Source organism: Lynx rufus, unplaced genomic scaffold (genome assembly GCF_022079265.1).
Source record: "Lynx rufus isolate CCGP_SWC_20201006 ecotype Redwood Valley unplaced genomic scaffold, mLynRuf1.p SCAF_10, whole genome shotgun sequence".
NCBI classification, from domain to species: domain Eukaryota; kingdom Metazoa; phylum Chordata; class Mammalia; order Carnivora; family Felidae; genus Lynx; species Lynx rufus.
This window is the reverse complement of record NW_025814824.1, coordinates 57,456,849-57,476,518: the sequence shown is the minus strand read 5'-3', so window position 1 is coordinate 57,476,518 and position 19,670 is coordinate 57,456,849. Positions and strand designations below refer to the sequence as shown.

The following is a 19,670-nucleotide window of genomic DNA, read 5'->3' as shown; positions in this document are numbered from 1 at the left end:
GAACCTGAAAAAGGAAACCCTCCCCTCAAAGTGTCCAAAAGGAACCTGCCCTTATACCTTGACTTCAGCCTATAAGATTCATTTTGGACTTCTGACCTCCAGAACTCTAAGAAGATAAATTTGCATTACCATAAAGTGTGGTAATTTGTTAAAGGCAGCAATAGAAAATGAATACACCATCCTGATTTAGAGAACAAAGCTGCCTTCCATATATTTTATTAGAAACTTTTATTTAAAAAAATATTTGGACCTTAAAAAGGAAGTGATGTAAAGGGTAGGACAGGACAGTCTCCAGCTCCCCTTCAGATTCTTCTGGCTGGCTTCTCTGCACATTCTCCAAGTTCCAAGGACTCTAGGCAACAGTCTCGGTGACCTCTGCTGGGTGGTAGCTAACATTCCCTTTGGTCCCACTTCGGAGTCTACACAACACAAAAGCCTAGTCAGAAAACTGCCCCTCCAGATGAACTCATTTGCACACAAAGTACATGAAACGTCTGGACTCCAGCCAGGGAGGTGGGGCAGTGCCTGAGGAAGAAGGGCGCAAGGAAGCAGGTAGGTATACCTCTGCTGCCTTCTCATTTGCACAAGGAAGGCGATGCAGGTGACGGCAAAGAGGAGGCCAAAAACCAAGGCCAGGATGTCACCTGGAAGGAGAGGAGAGGCCGCCTCAGAGTGAAGAGTCTAGGATTCAGCCCGCTTCAGTATATTCCTCCCCTGCCCCCCAGGTTTTTCAGCTGCCCTCAGTGTCTCAGAATCCAGAAGAAGCCCTCAAAGGGATGGGGGTAGATACACAAGAACGAGTAAGATAAGCACCTTTTTTACCTAAAAGCAAGTAAAAGAGGTTGTTTGGGAAGGAGGATGCTAGATTTCTGGGGCTTCTTTCTAACCAACTTTTGCCCTGGGGACAACAGAGGAGCCCCCGCCCTTGATCTGACCCTGTTTCTTATTGGGGTTGGAGGTCTATTCTGAAGAAAAGGAGAAGGGGTACAGGTGGCCCTAGCCCCTGAGGCTGAACAGTGCCAAGGAGTCAGGAGCTAGAGAAGGGGCACAGACTCACCAGCAGCAAGGCAGGGATTCTGGTGGACTGAAGAGAAAAAGGAGACATTAGAACCAGGGGCTGTGACTACCAATGACAGACACAGGCACAAAGGAAGACACATGGGACGATGAGGGACCTGTGGCCAGGGGGGACATGGCAATATGGGTCACCACCAAGCTGCACCTGGCTCAACGGTCCTGGGGCTGCTCTCCACTCCAGCCGGGAAGGAGGCCTCGATCATTCGCCCATTCAACGGCTGCGTCTCTCGGAAGTTCATCTGTAGCCGAGCATCATCAGGTCCCCACAGGGAGGCAGAGAGGGTATGGAGCTAGGGAGGTCAGTAGACAGGGGGGTGGGCTCATGACAAGAAAATGAAAGGTTCACAGGCCTACTCACAGCCAGCACCTCAGGGCTTCAACCCCTTTGTCCCCTCTTCCCCCATAAGGCTCCCTCATCTCCTTATGCATCTTGATCTCATCCTTATACCTCTTTCCCCCACATCCCCTATGTCACCACCATGCCCCAGCCCCACCTGCTTAGCACTCAGCCTCACTGTCTGGTTGAACACAGTCCAGATGACCCCCTGGGCACAGGGGGGTGTGGTTAGAGACCCCTCATAGCGGAAGTAGCGGCTGAGGTCAGAGGGCAGCAGTGCAGATACATCCAGTCCTGGGACCCAAGTCTCTGAGTCTGCGGAGAGGACCTGTGCTGGAGTCCCACCTAGATTTCTCCCCTCCAAAGCTTTTGGGTGCAGGGATATAGTTTCATCTCCCAGAAGCCAAGCGGAGGCAAGTTCCTGAGAGCACTTCTTCACCAGGTGTGTCCCTTCCCATAACTCAGCACAAGACATAACTCAGAAAAAGATAAAGGGCTGAGGGGCCTCCCAGAGTGAAAGAAGGGCTCCTTAGGTGCTCCTTCTGACTCTTCACTCTTACTTTGCATACTATGACAACAGCTGGACTACAGGTTTAAGCCCAAAATGAACGAAAAGGGAAAGTGAGCTGAAGAACTTAGAGGTTTGAAACTATAAAAAACAGACACAAAAACTCAAAAAGCACAGTTCCTTCTAGTTTAGTAAAATCTAAGGTCCAGTAGTGAGGTTTAAAATGACCCAGAGTGGCTGAGAAGGGAAAGATTTCTAACAAAAGTACAAATCTAAAATATTTGATGCTTGTGAAGGAGAACTAGACAGTTCTCAGAAAACTTTTAGCTCCCCAGACTCAATCTCTTAAGTTCCAAACGCTATTTTATTTTTGCAGTCTTTTTTTTTTGTTGTTGTTTTGGCTCTTATTTTGTTTTTTGTTTGATTTTGGGTTGCTGGGTTGTTTTGTTTTGTTTTACCATAAAGCCTGTGGGCAGCAGTATGCTTGTGCCTGTTAACCTCTTCTCAGCTTCACAGTTATTGTCAGCACCATAGTCAGTCAGCTCACATGTCGGTTCCCTGCCTGTGGGAGGGGGGCCATCTCCATCCTCTCACCTGAGGCTCCCCAAAGGTAACTCTTCATGAACAAGAGTACTGAGGGTAGTGGCCCGACTAACAAACTGACCTTCCTCAGCAATTTCTTCCAAATGTGACAGCAACTGCTCATAGGCGCTGTTTTCTTCTGGGCCCTCCTGGGAAATAACAGTACAAGACAAGCTCTTACAGGTATCTAGGGCCATGGCTAGAGGCCTGAAGATGAGGTAGGCTTCCCTTAGCCCTCCTCCACTTCTCAGTTCTGAGAATGCTGGGGAACACAAAATCTTATGTATTACTACTCAATCATTTTACTTCCACTTTGCAAACTAACCTAATATGCTTGGTGGGCTGCTTTTCAATGGCAAATTGGAAGAGAAGGAAGATAGGCCACTTTACTAGGATAGAAGGCTCTCAGTGATCTGGATCCTACTACCTTTATCAGTCTCATTGAGCCCACCTCCACCTTTACACTCCATGGTCTCCCCACAGAAAACCATAATAACCTTTGTATTCTCATTACCTCTGCATTCACCTTAATAATTCATGTGTTTGACTTTTGTAGCAAGGACATGCTATTTCAGAGGCACTTTTCTGAACTTTGTGCTGTCAGGGTGGCATTAAGTAGTCAGTTAGGCAGTGACTGAGCCTAGAAGGTACCTCACCATCCCTCCACTTTACTAGTCTCTTCTAATCACTGTGTATGTAGCCTTGATCACTACAGATCCAAAGAGGTCACTAAATGTTTCTTTAGGCTTTATCGCATTTCACAAAGTGGAAATTAAAGGAGTAAGCAAGAAATCACTCCTCCTGGTGTCCTGTCCATTCCACCTGCCATTCCCTGAGTGGGCCATATTCTTAGTCCACATATACTGTTGGCTCTGTGTGGAATATCTCATTTTCTTTCCCACTAGTGAAGGCTTCCAAGTTTCACCTCCTCTGTTAAGTTTTCCCTGACCACCTCTCTTACTATGTGTCCTTTGTATATGTCTATCATTTCAGCCTCTCCCACTGGTGGTAGACTCCTTAGAGACCGGGAACCACAGTTTCTGACTCCTTGGTGTGGCTCAACTCCTGGCTTAAGGTGGGTAGGTGTTGAATGAATTAATCAGTGAGTGAATGAGGATTGCTGGGTGCCAGGGTGAGTGTGCTAGGATGGGGTGTCTGGGGTCAAGATACACTGAGCTCTGGGGTACGGGGAAGCAGGGAATAGGGGTGTCCAGGGCTGGTACCTGCAGAAAGGCGGCCAGCACGGCTAGTCCCCCCGGGCGCCCCAAGGCCTCATCAACTTTGGCAAATGCAGTGCTGAGGTGAACCACGTGGATCTGGAGAGGAACAGAGGTTAGGAGTGGACAAGATACCCCGCCCAGCGCCCCCCTTCGCCTCTCCGCTGCGCGCTCACCTCGGCAGGGAAACGGTGGCCGTCAACCGTGTGCTCCGAGCCCGGGCGACCCGCAGCCCCCCAGTGCAGATGCAACTGCAGGGCCCGGTACTCCCGCCCGGGACCCAGAGCCATTTCCAGCCCCGGAGGCAGGGTCAGTTGCACTACGAGGGAAGAGCCCAGTGAGCCCGGAGAGCCAGCCTACCTAGAAGGGCCAGCCAAACTCCTTAGCACAGCCCCCACCCGCCTTCTATTATAGGCCAGGTTGCATCCCCAGATAGCCTCCGCCCCTTCCCGGAGGCTCCCCTCACCGGTGTGGCCATTGTTGCGCAGGCGCAGTTCTGGGAGAGGCGGGAGCTCAAAGCCTAGGAGTTCCAGGGGTTGCAGGGCGGGGCAAAATGCGGCGAGCTCCGGGCGGATATCTACCGGCGATTGGAAGCGGCCTGCGCAGGCTGGGGACACCTGGGGCCAGGGCGGGTCGGCTGGAATGAGAGAGTGTGGACTGGAAGTCTAGTGACAAGACCAGGAACTGTTAGGGAAGCAGGGTAGAAAAAGTGAGGGGGTGGAGTGAGAAAGAACGGGGCGGGAAATAGAAATCCGGGATGTGGAGCGACACAGGCAGCGGGTGGCGGTGTTGGGGACTCGCAGTCGTAGATGCAATGAGTGGGACGCACAGGACCAATGTTCGGGGATAGCTGGGGGTTCAGATCAGCAGAGCAGGATGCCCAGGTTGGGTCTGTGCAGGGGGTAGGTGTCTCACCTCCATAGCGCCAATGACTGTGGTCATCTCCTGCATAAATGAGAAGGATGAAAAGCCTTTCTTTAAGCCCAGTCCCTCCCCAGCGTCCAGCATGAGGTGGGTCCCCCTCACTAGTAGGGGTTCTCCAACTCAGATGCCTTACAAAGGCATAGCAGGTAAGGCAAATGCCTTAAGTGGCTAGGTATAAAGCACAACAGATTGCAAACAAACATAACACCATAGCTTGGTAGCCCAACGATCCTACTGGCCCCAGAGATACTAGTTTGCAACCACTGTCTTAGAGTCTCTAAAGTGGGCCACGGCCTCAGTCTCCAGGCCCAAGTCAGTCGACCCTCTCCCCTTTCTCCCTGTGTCCAACTCTCTTCCCAAAGTTCCTGGGTTCTGAGTCAAAATAGCAGGATCCTCTACTTGCTATTCCTTCTTCCTAGGTCTCAGTTTCTTCAGAGGAGGAAAGATGGGGGTGGGGTAGCAGAGAAAGAGCAGGACGGGTCTGTAGAGATCACCTCATCTGCAGTCTACAGACCCGTCCTGCTCTTCCTCTGCTACCCCACCCCCATCTTTCCTCCTCCCTCATATTCTTATTTCTCTTATGTCTTCTCTCTTTCCACATTCCTCAACTTTCTCCTCCCCAACCATACTCTTTCTTCTTTCTCATCTCTTTCTGTTTCAACTCCTATCTATGCTTTTTTTGTCTCCATTCATCCCCTTCTAGCTCTGAAAGGGGGAAGGGTCTGGTGGCATGAGATTCCCCCAAGGATGGAAAAAGCTACTGTCAGGGTATAGGTTCCTCCCCTTCCCTGAATAATCCCTGCCTGGGTTGGGGTTTAGTGGGGGGAGGAAAACCTCCTGGAACCTAGATTTGGAGGGCTGTTGACCACTTACCTTTGTTGTGCCTGTGGGCATTATTCTGGGAGCCTTGAGTATCCCTGGGTACCTCAACAGTAGGTAGATCCTCTAACTTCAGAGAGTCCTCTTCTCCTGGTTCAGTCTTCATTCCAGATGGGTCCTCTCCAGGTGGGTCCCCCTCTCCAGGTGGATCCTCCTCTCCAGGTGGATCCTCTTCACTGGGTGGGTTCTCCCCATCCAGTTGATCATCTTCCCCAGATGAATCTCCTCCCAACCCAGGTGCCCCCTGCATCCGGGGCAGGCTCTGGGGATGGGCAGGCACCAGGAGCAGCAGTAACAGCAGCAGTTGCACAGCAGGGCCCCGGGAAGGGGCCGGGATCCACAGAGGGAGCCAGGGACTAGGGCACAGGGGAGCCATGCGGCTGACTGTGGGGTGTCCCAGACACAGTGTGTACGGGCTGTACGTGCATCGGAAACAGGAGCTGGGTGGGGGAGGAGCAAGCCTGGAGGGGAGCAGGCTGACTCACAGAGGGCCCTTTTGTAGAGATGGAGCCAAAGTCCCGTGGGTCTGCCTGGCCCTATGCCCCTTCCCTGATACCAAAGCCTGGGTGGGGGTGGAGTGAGGGGCAGGTATGTGCACAGGCAGGAGGTTATCGGGGTCACAGGCTCAGCCTGGAACCCAAGGCACCACCTGGCACAGGCTCCCCCTGGCACCGCCCAGCTGCTCACCAGCCAGCCTCAGCTAACCCTGGCCTGCTTCCCAGCCCCAGGCAGAGAGGGGGAAAGACAGGGAGCTGGGGCCCCCACAGCTTCTGGCTAAGAGGGGAAGCAGCCCATGTATATCTCCCTGGCCCAGACAAGGAGCAGGTAAAGGGGTAGGACAAACTGCTGGGGAGGCCTGGGGTGCGTGGACAGATAGGCAGGTGGGAGGCTAATCTGAATATAAATGGAAAACTGAATATATGTAGGAGAGGGACTCTGATGGGCTTAAACTAAATTTATTTATATTACACCTCTGCTCAAAAACCTTCATTGGCTTCCATCTGTCCACCTTCTTCTTCTAGTTGACTTCCAAGTCCCTTCAAAATCTTACCCAAGAAGCCTTTCCATTTTATCTCCTACTACTCTCCCTCATACTCCATTCAAATTAAACTATTCATTTTCACCCCGCCCCCCAGACTTTTGACCACCTTTGTTCATCTAGTGTCACTCTTATATTTAACAGTTATTTAGCATCCACTATGTCCAGCACTGGCCTATGGACTAAAGGTACAGAAATGAATAAAACACAGTCCCTGTCCTAAGGAGCTCACTGTCTAGTGAGTGAGGGCAAACACTATCACAATATTCAGGGGAGAGAGATCAATTTTGCCTCAGAAAGTAATACAGGAGTAGGCAAAATGTGATCAGGACTTTGAAGAAGTAGAAATTCAATTACTAAAAACAACGGGGAGAGTGGTATTTTGTGCAAAGGAAAGGCATCAAATATCTTGTGCAAGAGAATGACAGAATCCAAGTCTCATACTAGGTTGTGTTGATGGCTAGTGTGCAACATGGATTGGAAGGGAAGAGTGGGTGCAAGGAGATGAAAAGTAAAAGGACCCCAAGACTTGGGGTTCCCAGTCTGCCTACTCATTTGAGAAACATTTATTGAGACTCCTCCAATTCTCCAGGGACCATTCTAAGCCCTAGGGATACAGCATTGAACTAGAGAACAGCCTCTACTGTTCTGTAGGTCACATTCTTTTTTTTTTTCTTTCTTTCTGTAGCTCACATTCTAATAAGGTTTCTATGGCTTCAACAAACCAGAAGAGAGTCAGGCCATCTCAGGAAGTTCGTATCTGGGGCTACCATTCAGTACATATGTACCAGTTTGGTTGTATGGATTAGAGAAATATATTGAAGTATTTCTAACCCTGTTGAGAACTAGCCCCTAGCTTCCGGGTGGTCTGCTACCTCACTTCTTCCTGGGGACTCTAATGATCTCTTATCTAAAGAGGTAATGCCTGGAACAGCAGAGGCCCAAGGACCCCATTTGAATGTCCCAACCAGCTTCTAGTACATGAATCAGTACTTGTGCACCCACTACCCTGTTAAATAGTTTTACTCTCTCGTCTGTATACCTTCTGTGGTTCAAGACTCAGCTCAAAGGCCACCTCCTCCACTCTATACCACAGGAAGAGATTTCTGGTGCCTCTGAACCACCCTGGTTCTTTGCCTGCCCTTGCTAATTACCTTGCCCACCATCCAATTTATATTATGGTGATTTATTACATTTTATCTGGTCTAATAGCCTTGAGTTCCATAAGGGCAGGGTCCAGTATTTGATTAAGTCTTTTTTTTTTTAAATTTTTTTTTCCCAACGTTTATTTATTTTTGGGACAGAGAGAGACAGAGCATGAACGGGGGAGGGGCAGAGAGAGAGGGAGACACAGAATCGGAAACAGGCTCCAGGCTCCGAGCCATCAGCCCAGAGCCTGACGCGGGGCTCGAACTCACGGACCGCGAGATCGTGACCTGGCTGAAGTCGGACGCTTAACCGACTGCGCCACCCAGGCGCCCCTGATTAAGTCTTTTATTCACTAACCATTATTGAACATTTTTCTCTTTGCAGATCACCTTGCCAGGACTTGAGAAAAACCAAATTGACTAAGACGCCTTCCCTGCCCTCAGGGAGCTCATTGTCAATGACTTGTGTTTGTCAAACCACAACTGTTCCAAGAGCATGACATTGCATTTTTATAGCACCCCAAATTATCTGCCTTGTCAGACTGTCATACTGTATACCAAAACTTGCACAGCTGAACAACTGCTGTCCTCCAAGGAGGTGGTCAGCCTAGCAATCTAGGTTGCTATTTCTGGAGCCAAATTGAGAGCCATCTACAGAAATCTGATCCAGTGTGTAATGTGGAAGGTCAGCTCATTGTCTGGGTTAGCTGTGATGTCAGCACCTTGGTTAGACACTGACACATGGAAGGTACATGTTAGTATCTGAATTGGATGGACCTAAACAAGATAGAATGTGGTAATGACTTATCTAGTTGAAGTGGAGAAGGTCATGGGAAGCACAGAGGACAGAAGCACCATGTTAACTGGAGTCTCGAGTCTGTATGTGTGATCTTTCTCTCACATCCATTCCAGCTTTACTTCATTTTCCCTCTTTCCAAATGTTCTTCATATTTCCATTGTTTTCCTTTCTAGGTCTCTGTCAGGATCCCCTGGTACACTGCTCTGCAGTGCTCTATATAATTACACACATCTCCCTACCATCTCAGTTGCTTTTGGCCAGTTGCTTTTGGCCAGCCTAGATCTGCATCTATGTGCAGGTCTCTCTCTGTGTTGGTGTTTTATTTTTTTGTTTTTTCAAATGTTAATTTATTTTTGAGAGAGCATAAGCGGGGGAGGGGCAGAGAGAGGTGGACAGAAGATCTGAAGTGGGCTCTGTGCTGACAGGCTGACAGCAGCAAGCCCCATGTGAGGCTTGAACTCACCAACTGCAAGATCATGACCTGAGCTGAAGTAGGACACTCAACTGGCTGAGCCACCCAGGTTCCCCTCAGCTTTTAAAGTTAATTAAATTTTGAATTTAATTCCCCATGGTGCTATCTTTCTTAAGCTCTTTGTTTCTGTGTGTGACTGTGTCTCTGGTGTGGGTGGGGAATGTAGACTCTGACCCTGGATCGTGTCTTTGCAGCTGGGAGTCTGCCAAATCCTAAAACAGGTTTGAGCTCCCAGAGTCTTGTTTCCTGAGCATGTCCAGGTTGGGACATGGCATACTCAGGACCAGCTGGCTGGGGCACCACCTGCCTGATTCATGACCTCTCTGTGGTGGCCTTAAAGGCCAAAGTGTTTGGTCATTAGGGTCTGTGTCTTCAGACATTGAGGGCCACATTTCTGCTCATCCTATGGTTGCAGAAGAGACTCATGGTGATACTAATTACAATGGGATTATCTGTCCCCTTCTACTCTTGAACTCTTAGTGTGGACTGTCCCACATTCACTGGAGACAGTGTAAACAGTCCTCTACCTATATGGTATCACCAGTTTCCTTGCAACTGGAGTCCAAGGCAGTCTGACCCAAACTTTCTCTTTCCACCATCCAACCCTTCAAGTTGTTTTCCCCTGATTTAAGTCCAGCATATCTCTTTGGAATTCTTAGAATGTCAGAGAGCTAGAGGGGACCTCAGAACCCTGACAGTACCCTGGTTCTTGGTTTGGGGTCCAAATTCCTAGGAGTCCACAGTGGTAGGAATGGGGTCTGAAGGTTTCTTAACATTTTGGTCTTTAACAGCACTTCTTTCTCTAATTAAAAAGTAATGCATGTATGCTCAAGCAGAAAACTTGGGAAAAGGAGAAAAACAAGGGAATTTTAAAAGACCCCTATATTTGAATTATTCACCCTTTTAACCTCAGTGATCCAGTGCCTGGCACAGATTAGGTGCTTAAAAAAATATTTGTGGAGTGCATTAACTTTGATCCGATCACTTAGAGATAACAACCACAATTACCTCAATTGTTTATCCTTCCAGTCAGTCACATATATGCTATACATAAATGGGATCATATTGTACAAGCAGCTTTGTAGCATGCTTTGTTTGGTCGTGGCAATACACTATATGTTTTTCCATATTGACAGGTTTTTTTTTACATCATTTTAAAAAGTTTATTTATTTATTGGGGGGGGGGGGGTGGGCAGAGAGAAGAGAGAAAGAATCCCAAGAAGGCTCTGCCCAATGTGGGTCAGTATAGAGCCCAATGTGGGGCTCCATCTCATGAACTGTGAGATCACGACCTGAGCCAAAGTCAAGAGTTGGATGCTTAACTGACTAAGCCACCCAGGTGCCCCAAAGCCCCCACCATTTTTAATGCTTTCATATTATTCCTTCAAATAGCTGTACCATAATTTTCCTAGCCAATTCTCTACCACTGGATATTTAGATAGTTTCTAGTTTTCTGTTGTTATGAACAACACTGTACCACCCATCCTGGTATACATATTTTTGTCCACATATCTGTTTCTTTAGGATGCATTCCTAAAAATGGAATTGCTAGGTCATAAGAGTAAGCACATTTTAAGACTTCTCATACATACAAGACGGCACTGCCAATTTACCCTCCAGGGCTACTGCCTGGTCTTTTTTGAAAGACCTAAGTAAGGAAAATCTGGTCCATTTTATCTTTGACTAGGTAGCACCGACTAATCAACCACAAGCTTTAGCCTTTGGCCCGAATTACAGCAATTCGACCACCACGTTGGTTATTGACATTTGCTGACCAGGAGCTAATTGGTTGTCAGGTTTTGGATCTGTATGAAAGGAGGAAACAAGTTAGTAACTTAAAACCTATCAACTTTTGTCCGAGGGGGGCAAAATATTCAATCCTGTGACCCATGAGGTTTCCTAGTAGTGAAAAGCACTGGGGACGACTGTGCCCTAGTGTCTGGCACAGGCCCAGGGCAATATGTACCATAACTATTGTCCCCTCCCTTATTTTACTGATGGGACACTGAGGCCCTGCCGGTGTCCTACCTCAAGGTCCAGACTGCTGCCTCAACTTCTCATAACTCAGAGGAGGGCCACCTACCTGCCCCACCCGACGCTGCCCGAGCCGGCTTCGCGCGCCTACAGCGCCGCCCTGGCGGTAGGGCGAGGCCGTAATGGCAGAGACTGGATGCGGTTCGGTGGCCCCCGCTGGTGCTCTGTCCTGTGCGGAGCCTCCCGACGCCAGGGGGCGCATTCTTCTCCTCGGCCCTGCCCCAGGAGCCGTTGGAATTTGAATCACCGGCGGGCTGAGGCCGGAAGCATTGACCCCCTAGCCAGGCATGGAGAGGCCGGGAGCCAGTGCTCGGTGCCCCGTGCAAGAGCAGCGTGCCCGTTGGGAGCGGAAACGCGCCTGCACTGCCCGGGAGCTGCTGGAGACCGAACGGCGCTACCAGGAACAGCTGGGGCTGGTGGCCACGGTGCGGGCTGCGCACACCCTCCCGTTTGGGGCGGGGACCCCAGGGTATGGGAGGGTCTCCGCGAGGTCCCTGACCCCGAGTATAGTGGGCCTTGGACTGTCTCTCCTGCATAAAGGGAGCTCAGGCATTCTGCAGTTTCTAGCTGCGGCTTGGCGTTAGCTTCGTCTTCCTACAGAGTATATACCGGTATTCTCCTCCTGCAGTACTTCGTGGGGATTCTGAGAGCCAAGGGCACCCTGCGACCAGCGGAGCGCCAGGCCCTGTTTGGGCCCTGGGAGCTCATTTACGGCGCCAGCCAGTGAGTAGAAGGGGCGTGGGGAAAGAGAAGAGGGAGAACCCTGGCCTCTGGCAGTGCACGAAGCTTGGAGGGTGACCCGAGTTCAGATACGGAGTCTGCCAATTAACTCACCTGTGGTCTTGGCCCAGTGCCGTAACCTGCCCCGATTTCCCTCTGCAAAATGGGGTAATACCACTACCTCCGGGGCAAGGTTATGCGAATTAAATGAGGTGGTGCTTGCGTAGTTGTTGGACTGCTCTTTTACTGTCCTCACCCACGCAGAGAGCTGCTTCCCTACCTCGAAGGAGGGCACTGGGGACAGGGGCTGGAAGGCTTCTGCCCCCACCTGGAGCTCTACACCCAATTTGCTGCCAATGCAGAGAGGTCCCAGACCACCCTGCAGGTAACCTGAAGATGATCTCAAGTCCTTTCCCTCATCCCCTCTTGCCCCATACATTGCCTCTTCCTCTGGAGATACAAACTTCATCCATACTGTTACTACATTTATAGGGCCCTCTGGGTGCCCTGGTCTGTACTAAGTTCCCTGTAGGGGTTCTCTCAGGAGCACACAGCTTACAGAGGGCTGGGCACACAGATGCGTACAATATAAGGGGTGGCTTCTCCCCCTGCTGCCAACCCTTTCTTCATCACTCCAGGAACAACTAAAGAAAAATAAACGTTTCCGGAGGTTTGTGCGACTTCAGGAAGGCCGCCCTGAGTTTGGAAGCCTGCATCTTCAGGACCTGCTCCCTCTGCCTCTGCAGAGGCTCCAGCAGTGAGTAAATTCACCTTGACTCAGCTAACTTCTCTGAGTCTGTATGACTGCCGCTCTCAGCTTTGTGGGGTCTTATGGCTTCTGTCCCACTGCCTCTCTCTCTTCTGGGACAAACTGCTCCTAAGAACCTCACAAGAATACATGTGAACCCACTGGAGTACCTGGGGTCTGCAGCCTCAGGCCCTTAGCGGGAATGTGGAACTCTACATTGAAGTGAGGGGCCTGTAATAGAGCTAGTGACAAGGTATCTGGAAGTTTGTTGAGATGAGAGGTTGGTCTAGCTTAGAATTTCTGTCCCTGGGGATGTTAAGAGCATATAGTGAGGTTGTCTGTAGCATCCTCCTTGGGTTGATTAACTTCATCATGGGATGTAGACTCCCAAATTATGCTCAGTCTGCTCCTGACTCTTTGGTGTGGGATGGAAGAGGGCCATGGGGTATGAGCCTGAGTCCCAGATGAAAGGGTGGGGCAGGGGGACACAATAATCTGAAGTAGATCTTTCGGCCTTGAACTGAAGTGTGTGTAGGGGGTGATATGTAGGTCAGGCAGAGGGAATTTTGCCCGCTCTGCTTCCCCTCATGGACTTCCACCTGTCCGACTCCAGGTATGAAAATCTTGTCATGGCTTTGGCTGAAAACACAGGTCCCAACAGCCCTGACCACCAACAGCTCACACGTATGTTCTTGCTCCTTTGAAACACAGGCAGGAGGCTGCCTCTCCTGTATCCCTTTCTGGTTCTGACCTCCAACAATATCTGGTATGCTCCTATCTTCCACTGACATGTACACAATGTCCCTGTTGCCCTGCCTGCTCTTCAAGCGGTTAGACCCTAACCCTAGTCCCCTCCAGAATAGCCTTTCACCACCATCAGTCACCCACAGTCAAAGCTGTACTGGGAGTAGGGCTGGGGATGTTATTGCAGGGGCTGCCCGGCTGATCAGTGAGACTGCTCAGAGAGTCCACAGCATTGGTCAGAGACAGAAGAATGACCAGCACCTCCGGCGTGTTCAGGCTTTGCTCAGTGGCCGCCAGGCAAAGGGGCTTACCTCAGGTAGTCTGCACACTACTCCCCTTCTTCCCCCACTCCTCAATCCTCGAACTGCCCTTTTCTGACCCACCTTTTTCTGTATTGCCAGCACATACACCCTATTTCCTCAGCCTCCCCTTCCCTCTGTTCCCATGGATCGTGGTCCTAGAGCAGCACCAGAGTAACAGCTCTCCCACCCCTCAGGTCGCTGGTTCCTACGTCAGGGCTGGCTACTGGTAGTGCCTCCCCGTGGGGAGCCTCGGCCCCGAATGTTCTTCCTCTTCTCGGATGTGCTCCTCATGGCCAAACCTCGACCCCCACTGCATCTGCTGCAGAGTGGCACCTTTGCCTGCCGTGCCCTCTACCCCATGGCCCAGTGTCAACTCCACAGGGTCTTTGGCCACTCAGGAGGCTCTTGTGGCGGACTGCTCAGCGTAAGTTATAGCCGGGAGCCCCAGGTAAGGTAGGAGAGGCTCAAAATAGACCTCAAACACCTGTGTACCTAATTTATCTCCTGGGCCTGGGCCCCCTTCAGAGGAACTAAGCCACCTATATTGAGATAACAGGAGTTTGGGGTTCATAGTTAGTTCTCATCTCAGCCTGAAATTACGTCCATGGAAACAGCAAGGCCTTCACCTTTAGCCTGGACCTTTCTGAACTGTGCACTAAGAGGTGATTTCTCCCCAGCTGTCCTTTCCCTGTGAGAAGCTACTGCTTATGTCCACAGACCAGGAAGAGCTGTTGCGCTGGCACCACAGTCTGACTTTGGCCATCAGGTAAGTTGTGTCTTCCCTCAGGAAGACCCACGAGCTAGAAATGAGCAGTTCTAATCCTATCTCAGGTCCTCCATCTGCTGGGCCGCCCCCACCCCCAATGCCATGAGGGATTTTGTCTTAATAGAGTGCTCATGCCAGTGCCTGAACTGACCATCTTCTCTCCACAGCAGCCAGAAGAGCTAGAGGAATGGATACTTGAGGGATAGATCAGAGTCAGGAGTACAAAGAAATCTTCAGTACTAACCAAAACACAGAACCCTTCATGGTTTGAGAAGGGTCATTTTGTGTTTGTTTGGGACCAACCAGCCTCTAAGAATAAGGAAACAAAGTCCGACCCAATTGAACCTCTGCTGAACCACCCCCTCCGATACAGATGAGGGGCTTTGGGACTGACAAGCCCGGTGCTGTGTTTCCCGAAGCTGGTCGTTCATCAAGACTACAGCTTTGTAAACGTGGATGTTTTTATGTTGTATGCGTTTCTATAATTTATTTTCCCATTGGATTTTAGTAAAGTGGTTTGTTTTTGTTTTTGTTTTTGTTTTCCTTTTTGGAAAGGCCTCTCTATCTCAGCTCTGGGATTTGAGAAAGAGGGTTTTTTGTGCCAGGAAGGCTGGCATGATGGTGGTGGCCTCAGGAATACAAGGAAAAGAACTAGAGCTCCCTCTATCTATCAGCTCTCACACTGGAAGGTGGCCTCGTTTTGTCCTAATAAGGGAAGCTTTTCAAGAAGGCCCAGTTGTTCTTGGGCACCTAGTATGGGTGTGTGTATGGCCAGCTGGAATGGAAAAAGCACACAGGAATATCCAGTCACAAGAACAGACTTTGTTTTACTAAACCTTCAGCTGTCGTTCCTCCTCCCAGGCGGGGACTGGGGCTGCGGCCCTTCCCACAGCCTTGCTGCATCTTCTCCTTAGCCCCTGCTCCACTTCCCAGGGAGGAGCTAGGTTCCTTGTCTCTGTGCTCCAGTTCAAGGGCTCCTCCCAGGCCTGACTGTCACCAGCCTCCTCCTCCTCCTCCTCTATACATAAGTCCTCAGGAAAGGGTATGCTGGCCTCTGTGAGGGGAAAGATCGGGAATATTCCTGTCTCAGAAACGGTCGCTACCTCCACCAGACTCTCACCTCCCAACCTTTTACCTGGTTCTGGAACCTCCACACCCTTGTTTGGCTTGCTCTCTTGTAGCAGCTGGTGGATGGTCTGAAGCTTCATGTTCAGAAGCTCCTGCTGGGCTCCAGCCAGGGTAGTCACACTGCAGAAATATCCACTCAGAGGCTACCCAGTACGTGTCCCCACCTCTTCCACCTATCACAAGTTCCTCTGGCCACAGGCTCATTGCTCTTCTTACCGCTCAAAAAGGGGGTCCAGCTGGGCCATCAGATTGTTCAGGTGTTGCTCTGTCTGGGCCAGCTGTTGTGTCAACTGGGCCAACTGTTGCTCTGGGGGTAAGGGAGAAAGGAGAGCAATGGTTATTTATGCCTTCTGCTGTCCCCTGATCCCCCACCAAACACAGACTTGTGCAAAACCCACCTGACTGCAGTGATTCTTTCTTGCCTGCCTCTTCTTGGAGAAGAGCATTCTCATCTTTCCCCTGCTGTAGAAGAAGGAGAGGGCTATACTGCAGCAACAAGGTTCTCCATCACCTCAGTCTCCAAAGCCAGCGAGACGTGGATAATTTGTAGAGAAAGCTATGGGGTCTTTACTTCAGAGAATCACAATCACATCCAGTCAAGCTCCTCAACTGTGACCTGAAGCAGGTCAGTATGCCCCCCCCTCCACAGTCACGGAGTCTAAAGAAACACCTCCGGGAATGAGCAGCTGTCTCCAATTTGATAAAGCTCTGGTTGTTAGTTTATATACAAAACCAAAAATTGTCCTTCATGTCTCTTCTTTCCATGGTGCCTTCCAAAATCCTGTCTTTTCAACATCATAGCCACTCAGGAATTGGAAGACCATCTTCCTTGCCCACTGCCCTTCCCCATTGTCTTCTCTGGGTTAATAATGCCAACTTTATTCAAATGAATTGGTGCTCATTTGACATGGTTTTCTCTGGTTGCTCTACTGAGCACATAATACTCTTAAGTAGCACCTTGAAGAGAATAAAATTCTCCAGGAGTGTTGTGAGCAGAAGATACAGTGCAATACCTTGTTGCTAGCTTTGATTTGGGAAGTGGTAAGTTGTTACATCACACAACTGAACTTTATTATTCAACTAATGAACTCCTAACTTAAGTTTCCTCCAGACAGTACGTGGGTCCAAAAATAGAATATATTATCATTTCTAGCTCAATGTCATCAGTGAATCCGGTCCCTCATCCTAGCCTGTCCATGATTCTATTTGGAATCATGATTAGCTATCCTTTTTAATTTTGTATCCTCCCCAAATTGGTTCAGCCCCCTATTTCCCAATGCAAATAAGTAATAGGGCTGGGGTTGAAGACAGAGCCCTGGGAGGTACTACTTTCCATTTCAACTATTTCAATACACCAAAATGTTCTGTCAGTTCACATTTCAGGGCCTCCTTTCTAAGGTGAACATGAAACTGCTTGGTACCTTGAACGCTGGCTACAGCAATCCACACCTTGTGTCAAGACTGGAATCCTACCAGGAGCCACTTTTGTAGTATGGACATTTAGCTGTTGGGCTCAAATCCCAGCCCTACTAGTTACTACTTGCTCGGTAAGTTTGAGCAAGTGACTTAATCTCTTCATTATATTGTCGGGAGGATTAAATGTGGTGGTCGTTATTTATTTACAATTTACCACATGCCCTTCACATCCGCTACCTCGATGGGTGCTTAAAATAACCCCATAATGTTGGGAAGCCAAGGAACTCTACTATATTCGTTTACAGACCGAAAGATGTGTCTTGTTCATGGTACCATAGCGCCCTCATGGGAAATTCAGGCCCGGGGTATCCCCACCCCTGGTCGTCCCGCACCTGCAAACACTTGTACAGCACAAAAGCCACGACAGCTGCGGTGTACAGCGCCCCCAGAGGCAGAGCCCCGGCCCGGGCCCGCTCGCGCTGGTCCTTGGGCGGCGGCCGTCGCCGGGGTTCCGCGGCCTCAGGGCCGACCTGGAAGGGGTCTCCTGCGGAGGAGGGCAGAGGCGGGTCAGTAGGGCTGGGGCCTGGGACCCGTGGGCAGTCCTAGCCTCCCTCCAGTAGCCCTCGCTGATACCTGGGTGTGCCCGGAGGTCGGGGCTGGAGCGGTCTCCGAGGACCCCGGGCAGTGCAGACACAAGTAGCAACCCCAGCACACCCACACATGAAACCGAGTCCGCCATTGCAGACCACAGAAAGACGGCCCCGAGCGGCGCCAGCGTTGTCCGGGAGCACCAGCGCGCATGCGTACACGGAGCAGTGTGTGTGGGTCCTGCTCGCGGCTGCACGGGGAGGCCACGCCCACTCAGCGTGTGGGCGGGGCAGACTTATTAGCATAGGACTTTTGGCCTGCTTTCCTAAATTAATTCATTTCTTATCTAGTTAGGAATCCTATTAATCAGAAAGCTTCTAGAAGTCTACAGTCTTGTAAGATTATGCTGGAAAGTCGTTTTTATTTCTCATGCTACCAATCTATTCACCCTAACCATATGATGAATAGCATCTTGGACCTATAAAAGAGTAGAGCCTGTACATCCTTATACAGTTCGTGCTGAAGGCCTGTTTCCTAGGCTACAAACGGGGGACTTGTTCCTTAATTAACGCCTAGGGGAAAGTCCCCGGACCGCGGGCAGAGAGTGCCACGTGCATGCGCACGTAGACCTTCCCTGTGTTTCACTGTAAAGTCCGCCAAGAAGCCACCCCCACCGTGTACGGCGGCGGGGGAGCTGAGCGGCGTGTTGCAGGGGTGTGTCCTCAGTCAGCTCTCCTAGTTACGCAGGCAGTGCGTTTGTGCGCACCAACCACACGGGGCTCATTCTCAGTGCGGCTGTAGTTTTGGTATATGCCACGGACATTTAGACTTTAGCTGGGACGCGTGGGGATCACCCTGGCATCGTCTAAGCCCCTCGGCAGCGCTCCCGCAGCCATTGAAACACCTCTTCCTCGTGTGGCTTAACACATTAAACAAAAAATTTTTAACACTGAGAGAGACAGCGCACGAGCAGGGGAATGGCAAGAGAGAAGAGAGAGAAAATCCCAAGCAGACTTCCTTCGGTCAGCGGAGAGCCTGAGGCTCGAACCCATAAACCGTGAGATTATGCCCTGAGCCACAATGGGGGGGGGGGGCGGACACTTTTTTTTGTATCGCTATTATATATATATTTTGCAATTCCCTTTTCTTGCCACGGCCTTTTCTTCTCTACCCTCTCCAATGGGCAAAAATGCCTGTAATAGCCACTATTTATTGTGTACCATGGCACATAGTAGAATGTGGACTGATAGCCTGGACTAGCATCCTGCCTCCCCTATGAAAGCTAAATGACTTTGGTCAAGTTACTTAATTCTCTCTGTGCCTTATTTTCTACTCTGAGGAATTTCCATTCCTCAGTGTGATAACGTAGTGATAACACAGATTTACCTCACTGCTGTTATGATGATTAAGTGGGATAATTCAAGTAAAATGCTTAGAATCGTGCCTACTTACTAGTGATTTTAACTTGAGCAGCTGCTATGAGTCAGGCACTTGAAATTATAACTCCTGGGCACCTTCCACTGAGACTTACTTTCTGTACAGTCAATGACTATATGTACAACCTTCATATCTCAAATTGTGTTTCCTTCATTCAGAACCCTTAACTTTTTTTTTTTAACGTTTATTTACTTTTTTTTTTAATTTTTTTTTCAACGTTTATTTATTTTTGGGACAGAGAGAGACAGAGCATGAACGGGGGAGGGGCAGAGAGAAAGGGAGACACAGAATCGGAAACAGGCTCCAGGCTCCGAGCCATCAGCCCAGAGCCTGACGCGGGGCTCGAACTCCCGGACCGCGAGATCGTGACCTGGCTGCAGTCGGACGCTTAACCGACTGCGCCACCCAGGCGCCCCTAACGTTTATTTACTTTTGAGACAGAGCATGAACAGGGGAGGGGCAGAGAGAGAGGGAGACACGGAATCAGAAGCAGGCTCCAAGCTCTGAGCCATCAGCCCAGAGCCCCACACGGGGCTAGAGCTCACGGACCGCGAGATCGTGACCTGAGCTGAAGTCGGACGCCCAACCGACTGAGCCACCCAGGCGCCCCCAGAACCCTTAACTTCTAATTTATTCATTAGTGCAACTATTGTACTTTCTTCAAACTGATGAAATTTGAAGTGGGGTTCATGAGAGAACAGCTAAGAAAAAAATTCTTGAGACATTTTTGGTGCAAAAAGGTGATTTTATTATAGCATGGGGATGGTGCAGAAAGAACTGTACTGGGATTGTTAAGGAGTGACTT

The 19,670-nt window shown here is 50.0% G+C and overlaps 3 protein-coding genes across 4 annotated transcripts; 1 reads left to right on the top strand and 2 right to left on the bottom strand.

Moving 5' to 3' along the window:
• Positions 1 to 218: 218 nt before the first annotated feature.
• Positions 219 to 7,834, bottom strand: CA9 (carbonic anhydrase 9). Its single transcript, XM_047066069.1, has 11 exons — positions 5,519 to 7,834; positions 4,637 to 4,666; positions 4,188 to 4,358; positions 3,898 to 4,040; positions 3,728 to 3,820; positions 2,587 to 2,653; positions 1,572 to 1,729; positions 1,223 to 1,367; positions 1,058 to 1,084; positions 563 to 644; positions 219 to 419 (listed from the first exon to the last, which is right to left on the bottom strand). The coding sequence occupies exons 1-11, from the start codon at positions 5,898 to 5,900 to the stop codon at positions 353 to 355; spliced, it is 1,365 nt and encodes a 454-aa protein (XP_046922025.1). The 5' UTR covers positions 5,901 to 7,834; the 3' UTR covers positions 219 to 352.
• Positions 7,835 to 11,255: 3,421 nt separating this feature from the next.
• Positions 11,256 to 14,824, top strand: ARHGEF39 (Rho guanine nucleotide exchange factor 39). Its single transcript, XM_047066039.1, has 9 exons — positions 11,256 to 11,441; positions 11,645 to 11,739; positions 12,001 to 12,121; positions 12,375 to 12,493; positions 13,098 to 13,168; positions 13,416 to 13,544; positions 13,725 to 13,954; positions 14,208 to 14,296; positions 14,464 to 14,824. The coding sequence occupies exons 1-9, from the start codon at positions 11,304 to 11,306 to the stop codon at positions 14,477 to 14,479; spliced, it is 1,008 nt and encodes a 335-aa protein (XP_046921995.1). The 5' UTR covers positions 11,256 to 11,303; the 3' UTR covers positions 14,480 to 14,824.
• A 274-nt stretch (positions 14,825 to 15,098) lies between these two features.
• CCDC107 (coiled-coil domain containing 107) lies at positions 15,099 to 17,626 on the bottom strand. 2 transcript variants are annotated; one of them, XM_047066057.1, is made up of 6 exons: positions 17,474 to 17,626; positions 17,233 to 17,384; positions 15,823 to 15,883; positions 15,641 to 15,731; positions 15,432 to 15,544; positions 15,099 to 15,350 (listed from the first exon to the last, which is right to left on the bottom strand). In XM_047066057.1, exons 1-6 carry the CDS (start codon positions 17,577 to 17,579, stop codon positions 15,127 to 15,129), a joined length of 747 nt encoding a protein of 248 aa, XP_046922013.1. In that variant the 5' UTR covers positions 17,580 to 17,626; the 3' UTR covers positions 15,099 to 15,126. The 2 variants fall into 2 exon arrangements, with proteins under 2 accessions (XP_046922013.1, XP_046922006.1); XM_047066050.1 differs by having other exon boundaries at positions 15,823 to 15,886; positions 17,474 to 17,625.
• Positions 17,627 to 19,670: the final 2,044 nt, after the last annotated feature.

Coding starts and splice junctions, on each gene's coding strand:
- ARHGEF39 (XM_047066039.1), top strand. CDS start 11,304: ATGGAGAGGCCGGGAGCCAGTGCTCGGTGCCCCGTGCAAGAGCAGCGT. Junction 11,740..12,000: donor CTCATTTACGGCGCCAGCCA/GTGAGTAGAAGG, acceptor TCACCCACGCAG/AGAGCTGCTTCCCTACCTCG. Junction 13,169..13,415: donor TGACCACCAACAGCTCACAC/GTATGTTCTTGC, acceptor ATGTTATTGCAG/GGGCTGCCCGGCTGATCAGT.
- CA9 (XM_047066069.1), bottom strand. CDS start 5,900: ATGGCTCCCCTGTGCCCTAGTCCCTGGCTCCCTCTGTGGATCCCGGCC. Junction 1,368..1,571: donor TGAGGCTGAGTGCTAAGCAG/GTGGGGCTGGGG, acceptor TGACCTCCCTAG/CTCCATACCCTCTCTGCCTC. Junction 1,085..1,222: donor CCCCAGGACCGTTGAGCCAG/GTGCAGCTTGGT, acceptor TTTTCTCTTCAG/TCCACCAGAATCCCTGCCTT.
- CCDC107 (XM_047066050.1), bottom strand. CDS start 17,579: ATGGCGGACTCGGTTTCATGTGTGGGTGTGCTGGGGTTGCTACTTGTG. Junction 15,887..17,232: donor TGCTGTACAAGTGTTTGCAG/GTGCGGGACGAC, acceptor CTTCTTCTACAG/CAGGGGAAAGATGAGAATGC. Junction 15,545..15,640: donor CTGGACCCCCTTTTTGAGCG/GTAAGAAGAGCA, acceptor ATATTTCTGCAG/TGTGACTACCCTGGCTGGAG.